At 41.3% G+C, this 16,663-nt stretch overlaps 1 protein-coding gene across 1 annotated transcript in view; it reads left to right on the top strand.

Moving 5' to 3' along the window:
• Positions 1 to 16,663, top strand: part of Ryr2 (ryanodine receptor 2) — a 387,717-nt gene that overhangs the window by 182,544 nt on the left and 188,510 nt on the right. Inside the window, exons 28-33 of the mRNA XM_038334286.1 lie at positions 2,530 to 2,738; positions 3,991 to 4,165; positions 11,003 to 11,211; positions 12,413 to 12,765; positions 14,041 to 14,155; positions 16,017 to 16,177. Coding sequence (XP_038190214.1) covers positions 2,530 to 2,738; positions 3,991 to 4,165; positions 11,003 to 11,211; positions 12,413 to 12,765; positions 14,041 to 14,155; positions 16,017 to 16,177 — 1,222 coding nt within the window. The remainder of the gene's footprint in view (positions 1 to 2,529; positions 2,739 to 3,990; positions 4,166 to 11,002; positions 11,212 to 12,412; positions 12,766 to 14,040; positions 14,156 to 16,016; positions 16,178 to 16,663) is intronic.

The raw sequence follows: 16,663 nt of genomic DNA, 5'->3' as shown, positions 1-16,663 counted from the left end.
CCCCGTACCCCCCTCCTCCCCACCCCGTACCTCCCTCCTCCCCCTGTACCTCCCTCCCAGCCCCGTACCCCCCTCCTCCCCACGCCGTACCTCCCTCCTCCCCCTGTACCTCCCTCCAGCCCTTCATTCATGTCTCTTCATTTTATTTTGTGATCCACTGAGGTTAAGCAGGTTATCTGCAGATCAGGTACTCTCGGTAGGAGCCCATTAGGCTCAACAGTGGGTGCACAACTAAAGACATTTGTCTGCCGTGCTCAGAAATGTGGGTTAGCTAGTGAACACCGAGCCGGCACTGTGCTGTGCTCTAGCACTGTGTCTGTAACTCCCACCTACCTCATCACTCATAAACAGCTGTGGAGTAGTGTGTTAACCCAGCCCATATTAGGAGTCACCTGACGTGACAGCCAATGTTTTTCCTCTTGCTTTATTTCACGTCTGTGTTCTACCCACTACTTATGAGTGAATTGCGTCTTTACTGTTGACCTCTGGAGCTTATCTAGATTGTTTTATTTATTTTATTTTATTTATAAGACAGGGTCTTACTGAGTAACCCTAGCTGACCTGGAACTCATGGAGATCCACCTGCCTCTGTCTTCCCCCCCTGCTGGAATTAAAAGCATTCACCACCAAGCTCTGCCTGCTTGTTTCCTTTTTGAGACAAGGTCTCATGTAGCTCAGCTAGCTTCGAGCGCCTTTTCTATCTCCTAAGTGCTGTGGTTACAGGTGTGCAGCGTTATCACCACACTCAGCTTTAGTGACTTTTGTCGTTTCATTTGGTCATTTCCTCTCGACTTTTATTATGTGTAAACGTTGCCCAATGCTTTACGTGGCAATAGATGAAAGCTGCTGTTTGTCTGGCATCTGCCAACTCCATGCCAGCTGCCAGCAGCTGAGTGGGAAGAGAGAGCTCCTTTCGTCTGTTTGCTACGCATTGTGTCACATTCCTGAAGACACCGCAGTTTGTTCCTTGGGTCCCAGCTCAAGGCTTAACTAGGGGTGATGGCTTTCTTTAACTTCTTCCTCTGTTTAGTGGACCAGTTCTTCAGTTCAGTTCCCTGAGAATAATGTGGGTTGTGCCTTCTCAGGGTTACTCGGGCTGTAGGTATCAGGTGTCTAGGTGGCCTGTGGTTCCTTGCTTGGTTCTGTCAGTCTCATACTACACAACTACACAAGCACACACACACATGCATACGCACAGGCAAACACATAGACACACAAACATATATACACATACAAAATAACAAACATTTAAATATGCATATCCATCTCCAAAGAAAGGATAGCACATATTCTTTGGAGCCTACTTCAGTATGGTGCACACCTGCGACATGCCTCAAATCGAGAAAAGTGAATTGAGTCTCAGTGACATAAACAACATTTTAAGTGCACAATACCCACAGGTGGCAGATAGCACCCCCTCCTGGACGTCGTGGGTATAGAATATTCAAACATGCATTTTCCCATTTGCATGCATTGGGTTGGATCTGGACCTGTGTCTCTGCCCCATCTTTAGACACACTTGTCGGTGTCGCAGCCTCTGTTGAAAGTGTGGGAGAATGGAAAACGCCTGCATGCTGACCCAGAACCTGTTAGCTTCCCTGTAGTGGACATCAGTCATCGGCCGTCATTCTCCGCTCTTAAAACATTCACCCTTCCTCCCTCTGCTTTTCTGGTTCCTTACCCAGAAATGTCTACTTTTCAGTAGAGTTGGGGTCCCAGCCTATGCACCACAGGGTAGTTTAGCCACCTGTCCTTGATAAACCTATTAAACAACCCAAATTCATGTAAAAAGCAGAAATGAGAGATTGGGTTAGTGCAGCCACACTGGGGGGAGGGACAAATAGTTCCAGCCCTCCTCCCCAACCCTAGTCCCTTGTCAACACCTGTCTTCAGGGTAAGATTTCAATAGAAGGCCAGGAAGGTGACCACCTCCCCTCCCCCAACATCCTCTCAGTCCAGTCTCTCCCACAGGATCCCAGGGCAAGTTCTATATCTTTCTCCCAGATAGATGTTCTCGCCATCCCAAGAACTTTAGCTTTTTCTTTCCCTAGGAGGAGATTGGGGTACTCCCATGTCTGGTGAGCCACTATTTAAATAGTGTGGTAGCCAAAGGGAGAGGCACAGGCAGGCCAGTTACACGCTTATTATTTATTTATTTGCAGGACGGTTTATTTATTTTAATATATTTTTTTCCCAACTGACTTCAGGTTCATGTCGTCTCCTCTTTCTGAACCACATGAACTAAGCAACTAGGCCTTACTGGCTTTCGTTCTATGAAAGGGGCACAAGGGGGAAAGCTCACCTGTGATGTCAGTCACTGAGTTACTCCCCAGCTACCCTGGAAACTCTGCCTGGCTTTCTGCTTTACCAGATGCTTCTACGTGAGAGGCCTGAGGGCAGATGGTGGAGCAGGAGATGGGGTGGGGTGGGGTAGCAGTCCTCCCTGTAGGTTTTATGATTGAGTTTAGGTCAAGCCCTGCTTTTCTCTCAACTTCCCACCCAATGATCTCCAGTCTCTCGAACCCACAGCCGCGAGAGCCGAGGTGAGCAGCGGCACTGGGGAGAGGTTCCGCATCTTCAGGGCCGAGAAGACCTACGCAGTGAAGGCTGGGCGCTGGTACTTTGAATTTGAGGCAGTCACAGCTGGAGACATGCGGGTGGGCTGGAGCAGGCCAGGCTGCCAGCCCGATCTAGAGCTGGGTTCTGATGAACGTGCCTTTGCTTTTGATGGCTTTAAGGTGAGTAGCTTTGCTGAGCCCTGACCTACCCTGCTTGCATGGATCCCAGCAGTTCCTTGCTAGTTACACAGCAGACTTTGAATATATCCTTGTCGTCATCTCAGGACTTTCCCTGCCCTACAGAGACAGTGAAGTTTGCCAAAAAGTTGTCAAAGAGACAAGTCTTCCTTGTCTTTCAGAAGTGGTCAGAAAGCCAGTATGGTGGTGCATACTTTAATCCCAGCACCAAGGAAGCCGAGGCCGGAGTTCAGAGCCAACCTGGGCTTCATATAGGGGGACCTTGACTAAGCCAATAAACAAGGCATCTTTGGTTTCATTCTTGCTTTGGTGATCAGACATAGTGAACCATAGCAAGACACAACCTTTAGAAATTAAAGTTCCCTCTTCACCCAACAACCCATAGACAAGAAAAGACGTCAGCCTTGGAGACACAGTTGGGGCAAGGAGACAATAGAGATGCGAGGAGAACTCTGAACTGTAATGTCTTTTGATGCAAATTCAGTTGAAAAATTTAAAAACAACATGTTACATCAAGAATAATTTTATCAGTATTTTATACAAGTGTGATAACATATTATATAGCAAATCACAATGAAGGTGATACTTATAAATAAATTGAAAGGATTTATGTGACAAAATAACTCCTATGAGTAATTTTGTTCCTATAAATTAGTGTATTCCAAAATCACATTTGTTGAAATTCCGTATCCAACTGTGTTTATAATAGACATTTTGCTTTGTATATAAATGGGATGGTATCCCTGTTTGGTTTGGGACTTGTTATTTTCACAGATATTTTCAGAGTATTTTTAGGTGTGATTTGAAGCTTTTCTGATGTTAAGAAGGATTAGAGAAGTTTCCAGAATCCCATTCTTGTTTAAGTGGTATCGACAGTGGTCCCAAAAAGAGGAATCATATTTTGAGAGAGGCAAACATGAGAATGTTTTGTTGTTGGTTTTTCCCAGTGGTTGGTACCCAGCATGATGCCAGCTCTTGCTTGTACAATGGGAGTAACCCATATCATGGGAAGCATTCATTATAGTTTGTAAAAGTAAGCTATAAAAGTGCATTGTACATATGGTTAGATTAACTCTCAGAAGCTTGGAGTATCATTTGGTTTGTTCGTGATCCCCCACCCTCTGTTTGCATTAGGGATTTAGAGTTCCCAGACTTCCCTCTATCCCATGACTGAGATCACCCTACTGCTGTTCATCTGTCTGACTGTGACAAGGAACTCTTCCACCTCCCACAGGCCCAGCGGTGGCACCAGGGCAATGAACACTACGGGCGCTCTTGGCAAGCAGGTGATGTCGTGGGCTGTATGGTTGATATGAACGAACATACCATGATGTTCACTCTGAATGGCGAGATCCTGCTGGATGACTCAGGCTCCGAGCTGGCTTTCAAGGACTTTGACGTTGGTGATGGTAAGCGCCATGGAATTCTCCTGTCATTTGTGTTTGCAGTGCCATGCCGCGGTTTGTTCTGAGGCATGGCCAGCCCCAGTGGTCGTTTTAGGGCGAGTGGGCATACGAGTTGCAGCTATAAATTGCTAGGTGCCATGAGGCTGATCTGATCAGGCACTGAAATTATCTCAGCAGAAATGACATCTATCTCGCATAGATAGGGTTTTGATGAGGTGGATATGTCTGTGCCTAAGACGAAACACATGGTGGCCAGTGGCATGGCCTCCCATAGCATTTTCATTCCGGATACTCCTGGTTCATCAGTGGTTTACAGCATTTTTTTTTTTTGTCCATTAACTTCACAAAAGAAGAATGAGAATCTAACATGGCTCAGACCTTCTCCCAGAGTCTGGGGTGACAGAGATGACTAAAACCAGGTCTCTTCTTCCTATAGATCAAAGTTTGTTGAGGAGGTTGACACTTTTAAGTACCACTCAGTGTGTGGATTCTACCATATAGAAACCAGTGTGGAGATTTTGCATAACATTAAATGAAGAACTACCATGTAAGCCAGCTTTATCGCTGGGGAGATGCTCAAGATATTTTCTGTCTGACTACAGGCATGCATGTTCCCATACATTCATTGCTGCTCTGTTCACAATAGCCAGAAAATGGAGTCAGCCTAGATGTCCATCAGCTGATGCATGTATAGTGAAAATATGGCCTATATACACAATGGGATTTGATTCTGAGGTAAAAACATGAATTCTTCAAGAAAACTGATAGAACTAAAAATTCCCCCAGACTCAGAAAGACAAATGACATGTTCTTTCTAATACGTGGGTCCTAGTTTTTAATGTTTGAATATGTGCATATGTATGAACATGGATCTGGTTCTATATAGGTCTGAAACAAGAAGAACCATGGCTAGGGAAGTTTTGAGGGTCATAGAACACATGAGACATGAAGCCCAAAAGGAGGGTACTGGGGCTGGAAGGACATAGGGTGTTAGGAGGGTGTATAAAAAAGGAGGAGAGACTCAGTTAAAAACAAATTCTGCAATGAAACCTAATACAGCATTAATACTAATTAGCACATAATTTATGACATTCTCTTAATTGTTAGACCCCATACAAATAACTTAATAACTTGACTGTTATATTACTAGGAAAAATGGGGTAAATATTAAATTATGCATGGGAAGATGGTCACAAATTATCAGCACACCGTCGACCACAAGGGAGCATTAGCTTTCCTTTTCTTCTAACCCCCAATTTAGATTTATATGAAATAAAAATTTTGGTCTACCTTGCTGGCATTGTATATGTGGATTCCTGTCTTTATTTCAGGAAGGTTAAAGAGTGTGGTATTTGCTAATTCTTGGGAAGTGTTTATGGTCTGTTCTAGCTTCCTTTGGTTATAGCTTGAGCTATAGGTTTTTATAGCTGTGTTTTGACTCACATCTTGGGAACTGTCATATTCTAGGCTGTGCTTGTGTGCTCATCATCATCTCTGCTGTGGGGACAGAGGCTTGCACCAGAAAGTAAAAGCTTGTCAAAGTCATCTGTCCTTTACTACAAGAAGCAACTTCACTATAAGAATATATATATATATATATATATATATATATATACATACATACATATGTATACACACACATACACACTATGTGAACAGATTGGGGCGTGGGCTCAGACTGATATAATCAGTTGAGCTCATCTGCATTAATTGTGCTAAGAGCCATTGGAAGGATGACCTTCTTTGGAAGTATATCATATATATTATATATTATATCATATTATATTATGTTATATTATATTATATTATGTTATATTATATATAACTTTGGATTAGCAAAGTTAGCTTTGTACCAAGTCCCTGTCCACCATCTGCTTTAGTAAATAAAGTTTTATTTGCATTACAGCTATGTTAAATTATGTATATATATGTGTGTGTATCATACACACATATACATATATGCATATATTAAATCTATTAGTATGAATTTGATGAAAAAAGAACCTATATTCACATGTTCTATAATTTATATGAATAAATTATATAGAAGTGCACTAGAGAGATGGCTCATTGAATAAGAGTACTTACTTCTGTTGAAGAAGACCTGTGTTCAGTTCCCAGCATCCACAACCTTATATTTGTAGGTGACTCACCATGCTGTATCTTTAGTTCTAAGGGATCTGACACCCTCTTCTGTTCTGATCTCAGGGGACATCTGGACACATTTGCAACACATAAATTTATGCAAACATACACATATACATATAATATTAAAAATAAACATTTTATAAAATTATATAAAATAAAGAGAAATTTAATGTTTGGTATATTTCTCTCCTTCATAAAGAATTGAAAGGATGTTATTAATAAAATCTCTTTTAAGCTTATTATAAATGCTGTTCTAAAGCATAAACATTTTAATGGAATTTAATTATCTTTACCAACTCCTTGAGTAATGTTAGCTCTAAAACAGCATAAGAAATAATGTAGTCATTCTTGTGTGTGCCACCTAAAATGACTGCATTTTAACATTGTTAATTAGTTTTATTGTTCTTTCCTGTTTTGTGTCTAGTGTGTGTGTATATGTCTGTGTGTGTATGTCTGTGTGTGTGTGTGTGTGTGTGTGTGTGTGTGTGTGTGTCTGCAGGTGTTTATGGAAGCTGAAGATTGACATTGGGTATCTTCCACTATTGCTCTCTGCCTTATCATTTGAGGAAGGCTTTCTCACTGAATCCAGAGCTCACTGACTTCTCTGACTGGCTGCCCAATTGGCTCTAGCATCTGTCATGTTGTTTTTTTCCAGCCCCTACAGTGCTAGGTGGCTTACAGACATGTTTATCCACACCTGGCTTTCCTGGTTTTCTTATATGGATGGCCATTGTCTAAATTCTGGTTTTTATGTTTGGGCAGCAGTTGCTTTAGTGACTGAGGTATCTCCCTACCCTCTAACTTAGCTTTTTTGAGTTATAAGATGAATTTCAATGTCTGCCATATTTAATATATATATATATATATGGTATATATATATATATATATCAAAGACAATCATTCTTTTACTATGGGTAGATTGATTTCCACTTCTTTTTCAATCTGAAATTAAATTCAGTGAACTTCCATGATAAGTTGTAGACATACTTTACTTTAAAATGTTACTTTAAAACCATAATCCATGTTTGTTACTGCACTTTTTGCTATAGCAAAGAGATGGAACTCAATCTTGCCGATTCATCAAGAGAGGACAGATTATGAAAACCCAGTACATGCTTAAAATGGAATGCTATTCGGTGCCAAAGAAAAAATGAAATTTGTTTTCAGAAAGCAGACAATTGCATATTCTCCCTCTTGGCAGATCCTGGTCTATAATATATTATGAGGGTACAGTATTACATGTAGAAAGGAGAACAAGCAAGAAAGGGAAAGTATTAGGTGATGGGGAAGGACAGATTGTAGGTAATAAACACGTGAGTCATTAAAGAGGATATAAAGTTAATTGTTTCTCTCAGTTCAAATCTGTTATGCATTTCTCATCATTTTGTGGTAGATAAAAACAGAAAATCCATTTGATAGTGGAAGTGTGAAATTCGTGTGAAGCTCCATGCTTCAGTATGGCTGTTCTAAATGTATAGAAGTTCTTTGAGATGGAAAGATGTTGGATCTGGCTAATCTGATTCTGTTGTTGCTGTTGGTGGCTTTTTTTTCAAGATTTGTTCTTTACAATAAATCTTTAATTATTAAACTTATTCTTATCATGTAAGTATTAAAGGAAAAGGGATTAAATCGTAGACTATATGCAACATGCAAAGAGTCCAGTAGCTATTTTGAGTGGAGCTAAAACTTAGAGCCAAGTCAGCTGAGTGTCAGACTTGTCAATGTTTCCACAGAACTGACTGCCTGAATGGCCTGCTCTTAGATACTAACAGTTCTGAGATGTTATTGAACTGTCCTTTTCCATCCTTCCTCTGGTCCAAATACCTCATCTTCTTGGAAAGATACTATGGTATTTGGTTAACCTTTTTCTACATCTTTTTGACCCCGCAGTAGATGGTGAGCAGTTTGGGGCTGGTATCTCTGTGTTAGTCAACTTTATTTCTAGTTTTTGGCACATGGCAGCTGGTATTTGTCAAATAAAGAAACGTGTGGTTTCTCAATGAATATGAGCAACATGTCCCACATAAATCTCACACCTGTTCAGAGGGTTAAGCAGGGTTTCTTGTGCAGAGTTCTCGCATGGGGCTCACCACACAGAGCACTGAGTGTTAGACTTGAAGGACATACCATGCGAGTCATTGTATCCCTCTCACTCCAACACATTTCTTCCTGGAAAGGATGACGCCATGTGATGTTTTAGCAAGTGAAGTATTTGTGATGGAAACTGTCCCTTGCTTTCCTAAGAAAACACACATTTGATGGGAGAAATTTGTCAAGGGACATGAAAAGAGAGACCAAGAAGTGTTAAAAGTCTTTCTAAAAAGAAGTTTTTGAATAAACATTCTGGTGTCTTCTTGCCTGGAAACAAGAGTGCTTGCTTTGTGAAATGCATGTCTATGAATATTTTCTTATATATGAATGAACCATTGAAGAATAAACTTTCAAAATTTAGATATTATTCCCATCATATATATACATATATATGTATATATACATATATATAATTAAAACAATGTAGACTTCTGAATCTTTATTCAGATTTAATGTCTTTTTCCATATGTAACTTTTTGTATGTATCATTAAACTTAATTTTAAAAGTTAAGCTATTTTAATTGTACAAAAAAAAGTCAGAGAAGTACAATTAACACTCAGAAGTCGCCCATGGAGATACTTTCAAGTCCCCAGCATTTTTTCAGCTGATAATTCTTCTACAAGCACAGTGATCTGAAATAAATAAATGCCCGTTGACCAAGGAGCTGACTCTGTCTCATTGTCTCCTCAGTGGTGTCAGATGGTGGCTTACACTTCCTAATTGGCATGCATGAAGTTCAAGTGTCTCCCTTCTGTTAGATTTATCCCGTCCGTCCCTTTGATTCCTTGGGGACCCTTATTTGCAACAACTTTCTGACTGCTGGAGCATGAGCTGCCAGGCACAGCTGCAGCTGATTCACATTTAACCACAAACTGCTAATTTACACTTCATGGTGCTCAGCTGGATGTGTCCTCCCCTTTCCTTAGTGGCAGCACCACTGCACAGCCATACCTTCAGAAAGAGACAGGGGAAACACTGAGCATTCTTATTTTAAGATTTATTTTATTATATTTTTATGTTGTATGTGTGTATGTCTATGTGTGGGTAAGCCATGAGTGTGCCAGTGCTCTTGGAGATAGAGGGGATTAGATCCCCAGAGCTGGAGATACAGCCGTTGTGAGCAGCCCATGTGACTGCTGTGAACTGAATTCAGGTCTTCTGGTAGAACAGTGCCTGCTCTTAACCTCTGAGCCATCTCTTCAGTTCCTTTACTGACATGTCTACTACTGTCTTATGGCACAGAGGATGGGCTTTCTAATATGGGGAGTCTTTGACATAACTTTTATTGTCTTCTGATACAGAGATATTGTCTAATATTTCCAGTACCTCCAAGAAGGAAGAAAGGGTGAAGCCCACTGTCTTCCTGTGTGACCTACTTGGACACTCTAAGCTGTGCTTTGCACCACAATAGACTTTGCCTGTGTGCTGGCTGCCTAGCATTAATGTGGAACACTATGGCGAGAAATGAGGAGCATAAAAAGTATTTTCCACTTGGAAGAGACATCCCACATCTGTTGCAAAAGTAATAGTATCTAACATCATCAACAGTAGATCTCAAAGATCTCAAATAAACAGCAGTATTAAGATAATCTTGATCTTATCTAATAATGGAAAGATTAGCTGATTCTGCCTTTTGTTAGGTTAACTTATCAAGCTTTTGCCCATTGTTCATTGCTATGTGTGCAAATTCATATGTTTATGTATGTGATGTGTATATGTATTCATATAACTTGGGCATATTATATCTATGTATGTGCATATATAACCTATGCATAATACATATACACACATCTATAGATATACATGCATGTATTCTCTCACATGCATTTATATACATTTTTCTCAGGCTTAGTCTTAACTCATCACAGGAGGAAAAAGAAAGTCTCCTCAAAGAACAGAGTCACTGTGAACATTTCAAAATTTTTGGTTATTTTTTTTAATTTGTATAGGTATTTTACCTGCATGCATGTATATGTACCATGGTACCGTGTGCTCAAGAAGTCCAAAATTAAGTGTTGCATGCCCTGAAACTGGAATTACAGATGGTTGTGAGCCTGCATGTGGTTGCTAAGAACTGGACCCATGTCTCTTAATTTCTGAGCCATCTTTCTAGCCTAGAAACTTTTAAAATGTTTGCCTCCAGCCATTTTCTCCTTGAGAATACATACAAAGAAGCCAATGGCACTGGCCATGTCTGGTGTTGTGATATATTGAGCCCTTTGACTAGCTGAAGAACAAGGCAAAGGGGGCCACACTCCCCTTGGTTCTTGGTCCTTCCTCTCTTTCATTAACGAAAGAAGGATGTATACCTGATGATTGTGGAAACAGTGGGGAGGAGGGCCTTGTAAGAATGGACATTCCAAGATTCCTGGAGGTCGGGTGGAAGAATGGACTTTTACAGGGGCTGTAGTTAGTAAACCACAATGTCGGGATCATACACCTCTACTCTTATAATGTCAGCCGTTTCTTCGTTGCACTGTGTTCTTTCTAGGTTGATGGTTTTCTCCAAGCCAGAACTTGGGAAGAGATCTGCTTGTTATTCCTTGCTAAGAGAATCCCTCACTAAATGCTGAAGATGGTGATTTCTGTTTTTGTTCCAGGCTTCATCCCTGTGTGTAGCCTTGGGGTGGCACAAGTAGGCAGGATGAACTTCGGGAAGGACGTCAGCACTTTGAAATATTTCACCATCTGTGGCTTACAAGAAGGCTATGAGCCATTTGCCGTTAACACAAACAGGGACATCACCATGTGGCTGAGCAAGCGACTTCCTCAGTTCCTCCAGGTCCCATCAAACCATGAACATATCGAGGTTTGCTTTTCCTTTAATAATCAAGACTTTTCTCAAAACTAGAAGTGGGAAATCTTTATGTATAGGAATGTCCACATGAACAGTGATTGTGACGATATTAAAATGCTAACTGATATGTGTTTCATAGTGATGGGTCTAAGGAAAGGATTAATCTCTCCTTGGACACTTTATCCAGTAGCTTATCTGCTGATAAAAAATATCATTTTGCGCACTGACAGTAAGTGCTTGGATAGATCTGGATGCGTACTCTGTGACATGAACTGGCCAACCTGTCTTTAGAGTTAGGGCAGGACTAAATTATTATAGTTATCCTTAGCTTATCTGCAGGGAATTGATTGTATGCTTCCCTCGGATACCAACATCTGCAGTTGCCCAAGTCCCTCCTACAAAAGGACAGCATTCCTACAGAACCTACACAAATCAACCTATGCAATGTCAGAAGTTCCTAAATTACTTATGATATATAATACAATGTAAGTGCTATATAAATACTTTTGTTATATTGCTAATGAGAAAGAAGTGGTCATATTCAGTACAAATGCATTTTCCCCAAATATTCTGCATGGGGCTTTGGGTGAAGCATAGACGTGGAACCTGTGGGCAGATAGGTCTGAATATATAGCCACAACATAGTTCCTCTATGTTTACAATCTCCTACAAAATGCTGTTTGGGGTGGTTCATCTTTAGAGCCTGTCCACGTGAAATGCATTGATTATTGTTAAATTCAGGAGATTAACAGTGGTGACTAGAATGGGAACTATGACGTTCTAGTTTTGTTTCTTGTTGCATGATAAAATTATCATGACAAACACAACATAGGGAGGAAAGAGTTTATTTTAGCTCCCAGCTCCAGGCTTCAGGTTCCAGGTTCCAGTTCATCATAGAGGGAGAGTCCCAGCGGTGGGAATTGGAGAGAGTTGGTTATATCACAGCCATTAAGAAGAGAGGGCAGTGGTTACATGCATGCATGTGCTCACCTCACTTTCTCCACTCTCTGACAGTCCAAGAGGGTCATACACCTCTACTCTCAGGAAATAGTGCCACCAGTGGTGGGCAGGTCTTCTCACCTCAATTCACCCAGTGAAGATCATTTCATAGAAATGCCCATGGGCCAATGTTGTCTTGATGCTTTCTCTTCTCAAGTGACTCCACATTGTGTTAAGTTGACACTCAAAACTAATGGACTCCTTCATCTGCTAGGTAACAAGAATAGATGGCACCATAGACAGTTCTCCGTGTCTGAAAGTCACTCAGAAGTCCTTTGGTTCTCAGAACAGCAACACTGACATCATGTTTTATCGCCTGAGCATGCCCATCGAGTGTGCTGAGGTCTTCTCCAAGACGGTGGCAGGAGGGCTCCCTGGTGCAGGCCTCTATGGGCCCAAGAATGATCTGGAAGATTATGATGTGGACTCTGACTTTGAGGTTCTGATGAAGACAGCTCACGGTCATTTGGTGCCTGACCGCCTTGACAAGGACAAAGAAACCCCGAAGCCAGAGTTTAATAACCATAAAGATTATGCTCAGGAAAAGCCTTCACGTCTAAAGCAAAGGTGATTAGTTCTATTTGTATGGGTATACTTGCACTTCAATATGTGTGTGTGTGTGTGTGTGTGTGTGTGTGTGGTGTATGTGTGTGTGTGTGTGTGTGTGTGTGTGTGTTTAGGCCAGAGGAGGATGCCCAGTTGAATACTCTTCTCATTCTCTACATTATTTTGGGGGGCAAGGTCTCTCACAGAACCTGGAGCTTGCCAGTTCTGCTAGTCTTTCTGTCCAGTGGGCTCCAGGAATCTACCTGTCTCTGTGCCCCTCCAGTTCTAGGCCTTTTGCACCTGGCTGTTTACATGGGTACTGATGACCGGAACTCAGGTTCTCAGGCTTGTGTGGCAAGCAGTTTACCTAATATGCCATCTCTCTAGCCTTGGTTTGGATATTTTGAGATAGAATCTTAGTCTGTATGTCAGACTGGCCTGGAACTCATGCCAATCTTCTCGCGTTGGCCTCCCATTGCTGTCCTTACAGGTGAGAGTCACTGAGCTCAGCTACAGTATGCTTTTAAGTTATATGGCTACCAAGTGGCCCAAGCTGGGGAAGAGGGTAAAGGATTTTTAGTATTCATCTTCCTCCCATTCATTCATTCATTATTCATTCTCAAAAGATTTTACAGAGGGATATAACACACACAGAAAAGTTTTTCTACTTTGTGAGCCCAAATGTCATCTATTCATATTTATCTATATTTACATTTTTAGTTGAGATTATCCCTCTAAGTCAGTGGTTCTGAATTTGTGGGTTGTGACCCTTTTGGGGGTTGCATAATTGTGTATCCTACAGATATTTACATAATAGTAATTCATAATAGTAGCAAAATTACAGTTGTAAAGTAGCAACAAAATAATTTTATGGTTGGGGCTTACCACACATAAGGAACTGGATTAAAGGGTCACAGTGTTAGGAAGGTTGCTCATTGCTGTCAATACTGTTTTTAATAGTAAATATAAGTTGCTGTAGTATCCCTTTCTGCATTGATCAGTGATGCTCAAATGCAGTGCTATTACCACTCTGGTCAGGCCATTTTTTTTTGTTGTTGTTGTAGAGATTCCCCCTAGGAATGAAAAAGGGCATTGAGTGATTCCCCCCACATATACCTGCTAGGTGTCAGAGTATTCCACTCCAAGTTGGGACAACCAAAACCCATCTCCCACTGTCGCCAGATGTTCCCTGGGAAGAAGGAGAATGCCTCACTGAAGACATTTTGGCTCATGTTCTCATATGTGAAGTGGGCAGAACATGCTGCTGTCGCTTATTCCTCCTCTCCTATGTTGCAGATTCCTGCTTAGAAGGACGAAGCCAGATTATAGCACAAGCCATTCTGCAAGACTCACTGAAGATGTGCTTGCTGATGACCGGGATGACTATGAGTATCTGATGCAGACATCCACGGTACGCGCCTGAAGCACTCTGTGTACTCCATCTCAAAGACTTTGACATATTGTTATTGGAAACATTTTTTTTTCCATTTTGGTTTTGTTTTTTAGACTGGGGTGGGGTAAGGCAGGGTCTACTGAACTCAGGCTGGCTTTGAACTGGCTTTGTAGTTGAAGATGACTTTGAACTCCAGATCCTCCTGCCTCCATCTCTTATGTGCTAAGGTTATAGGCATTTGCCACCATTCCCAGGTTTTGTGGTGCTAGGGGATGGTATCCAGGGCTTTCTGTATGATATGCAAACACCCCACCAACTGTCCCCAGCCCTTGTTTCATTTTTTGAGATGATATCTCCCTCTGTAGGCAAAGCTGCCCTTGAACTCTCGATCCTCTTACCTCAGCCTTTGTAGTACTGGTATTATAGGCATGTGCCACCACACTCAGCTGAATTACATTTTAAAAGCAATTATTTGCTGGTACTTTTAGAACTATTTTAGGGATAGAGATTTTGAAGCAAAGCTTGTATTGTGATGTCTGTTAAGGCATAAGCACTATTTAAAGTAACTGTCCTTACGGATATCTATAATTCAGAATTTGATGTCTAGTCTGATGTTCAAATTTCTTGATGAAATTTGAAAATTCCACTGGGATTTTGAAAGTCCATATAATTTAGTAGATCTTATCAAACTGTCTGAGAGCAGGTCATACTCTTCATGTGTGACCTCTGCCATTTCGAATCTTCAGAACTATGCATCTAGAATGCCAACTTGGAAAAAAAATAGCTGTATCTGCTGTAGAGTGATTCTGTGTTACTTTTTAAAGGGTGTTTGTTTGTATTTTATATGTGTAAATGTTTGCTTGTATGCAAATATGTACATGGTGTGCATGCAGCGATAGTGGACACACAGCAGAAAAGGGTATTGGATCCCTAGGAACTGCATTACAGGTAGCTCTAACCTACCCTGTGAGCATTGTGAACAAAAGCTGTGTACTCCGCATGAGCAACCAGTGCTGGTACCTGCTGAGCTGCCTCTCTGGTCCCTGGGTGCATCCATGTTTGAGCTTGATGCTCATGCATCAAAGAAGCCAAAGAAATGACTTCAGATTTTGGAATGTTACATATGAGAAAAAGGTAAAGCCACACATATGCAAAGAAGCCCATAACCAAAGTGAAGCTCTCATGAACTTGCAGACACTTAAGAATTGAAAATTTACCTGTCTAACAGATTGATCCTATCTTGTGTGTGTATGTATATGATATATATATATATATAACTACACGTACCTATGTATTCCTATATACATATATGCACACACATATCTATGAGTGCACAAACCTCCCATTATTTGTCATGTTCTCACAGATAATCTGTAATTTTTTTCATTTCTTTGTGTGTATATATGTGTGTGTGTGTGTGTATCTGTATGTGTGTATATGCGTCTGGGTATGTGTGTGTGTGTGTATCTGTATGTGTGTATGTGTGTCTGTGTGTGTATGTGTGTGTATATATGTGTGTGTGTGTGTGTGTGAGAGAGAGAGAGAGAGATGTGTGTGTGTGTGTGTGTGTGAGAGAGAGAGAGAGAGAGAGAGAGAGAGAGAGAGAGCTGTATATGTGGGTGGGTGCCTGTGGAGTTGCAGTGATGTACAGTTGTAAACTGCCCAGTGTGTGGTCTTGATCCTCTAGAAGAGCAGAAACTTATAACCGTTTGATCATAATACCTTTGAATGCTAGCCCCCTTTGCCTGTGCTGTTCTAATTCAGCCGAATGGTCTTAAATAAAGAAGTAAATGCTGGGTAATTCACAGGCCCAGCTGGCACCCACATTTTGTTTTGTCTTGCATCACACTGCCCACACTTGCTTCCCCTGTCTCCACAGTACTATTACTCAGTGAGGATCTTTCCTGGACAAGAGCCTGCTAACGTGTGGGTGGGCTGGATCACATCTGACTTCCACCAGTACGACACGGGCTTTGATTTGGACAGAGTGCGCACAGTGACCGTCACTCTAGGAGACGAAAAAGGAAAAGTACACGAGAGGTTGGTTCTCCCAGTGTTTTATACAGAATAATGCCTGAAAAACTATTGGTAGGCCTAGATACTCTCATTTCTTGGATTTTGTACTCAGGATATTTCCATTTATAGGATGATGTAATTCAGCCATTGATGTCCTCTATTCCTATGCATACAAACCAGCAAGGAATCTAAATATATTAAAAGCAAAAATCATATAATAAGAATACAGCGGCCTTTGGGGTAAGGATCATTTATTCTTCAGGTGATTCAACTAAGGACTTAGGTCACCAGTTCTCAGCCTTTGTATTATGGGCAGAGATGAGCGAGTTGGGGTAGCGTGTTTACGGTCTGAGAAGCCCTTGGGCACTGTGTGGTGGGGAGGAGAGTGCACAGGCAGAGTGGGCTTGTAGCTTAGAGTTAGAGGAGCGGCGCGCCTTTGAACTCCGACTGAGGACCAGTGGATTCTTTCCTCAGCTTTGCCCTTGACTCGCTGTGTGGCCTCGGGTAAGT

Source organism: Arvicola amphibius, chromosome 6 (assembly GCF_903992535.2).
Source record: "Arvicola amphibius chromosome 6, mArvAmp1.2, whole genome shotgun sequence".
In the NCBI taxonomy this organism is placed as follows: domain Eukaryota; kingdom Metazoa; phylum Chordata; class Mammalia; order Rodentia; family Cricetidae; genus Arvicola; species Arvicola amphibius.
This window is presented reverse-complemented; position numbering and strand designations above follow the sequence as displayed.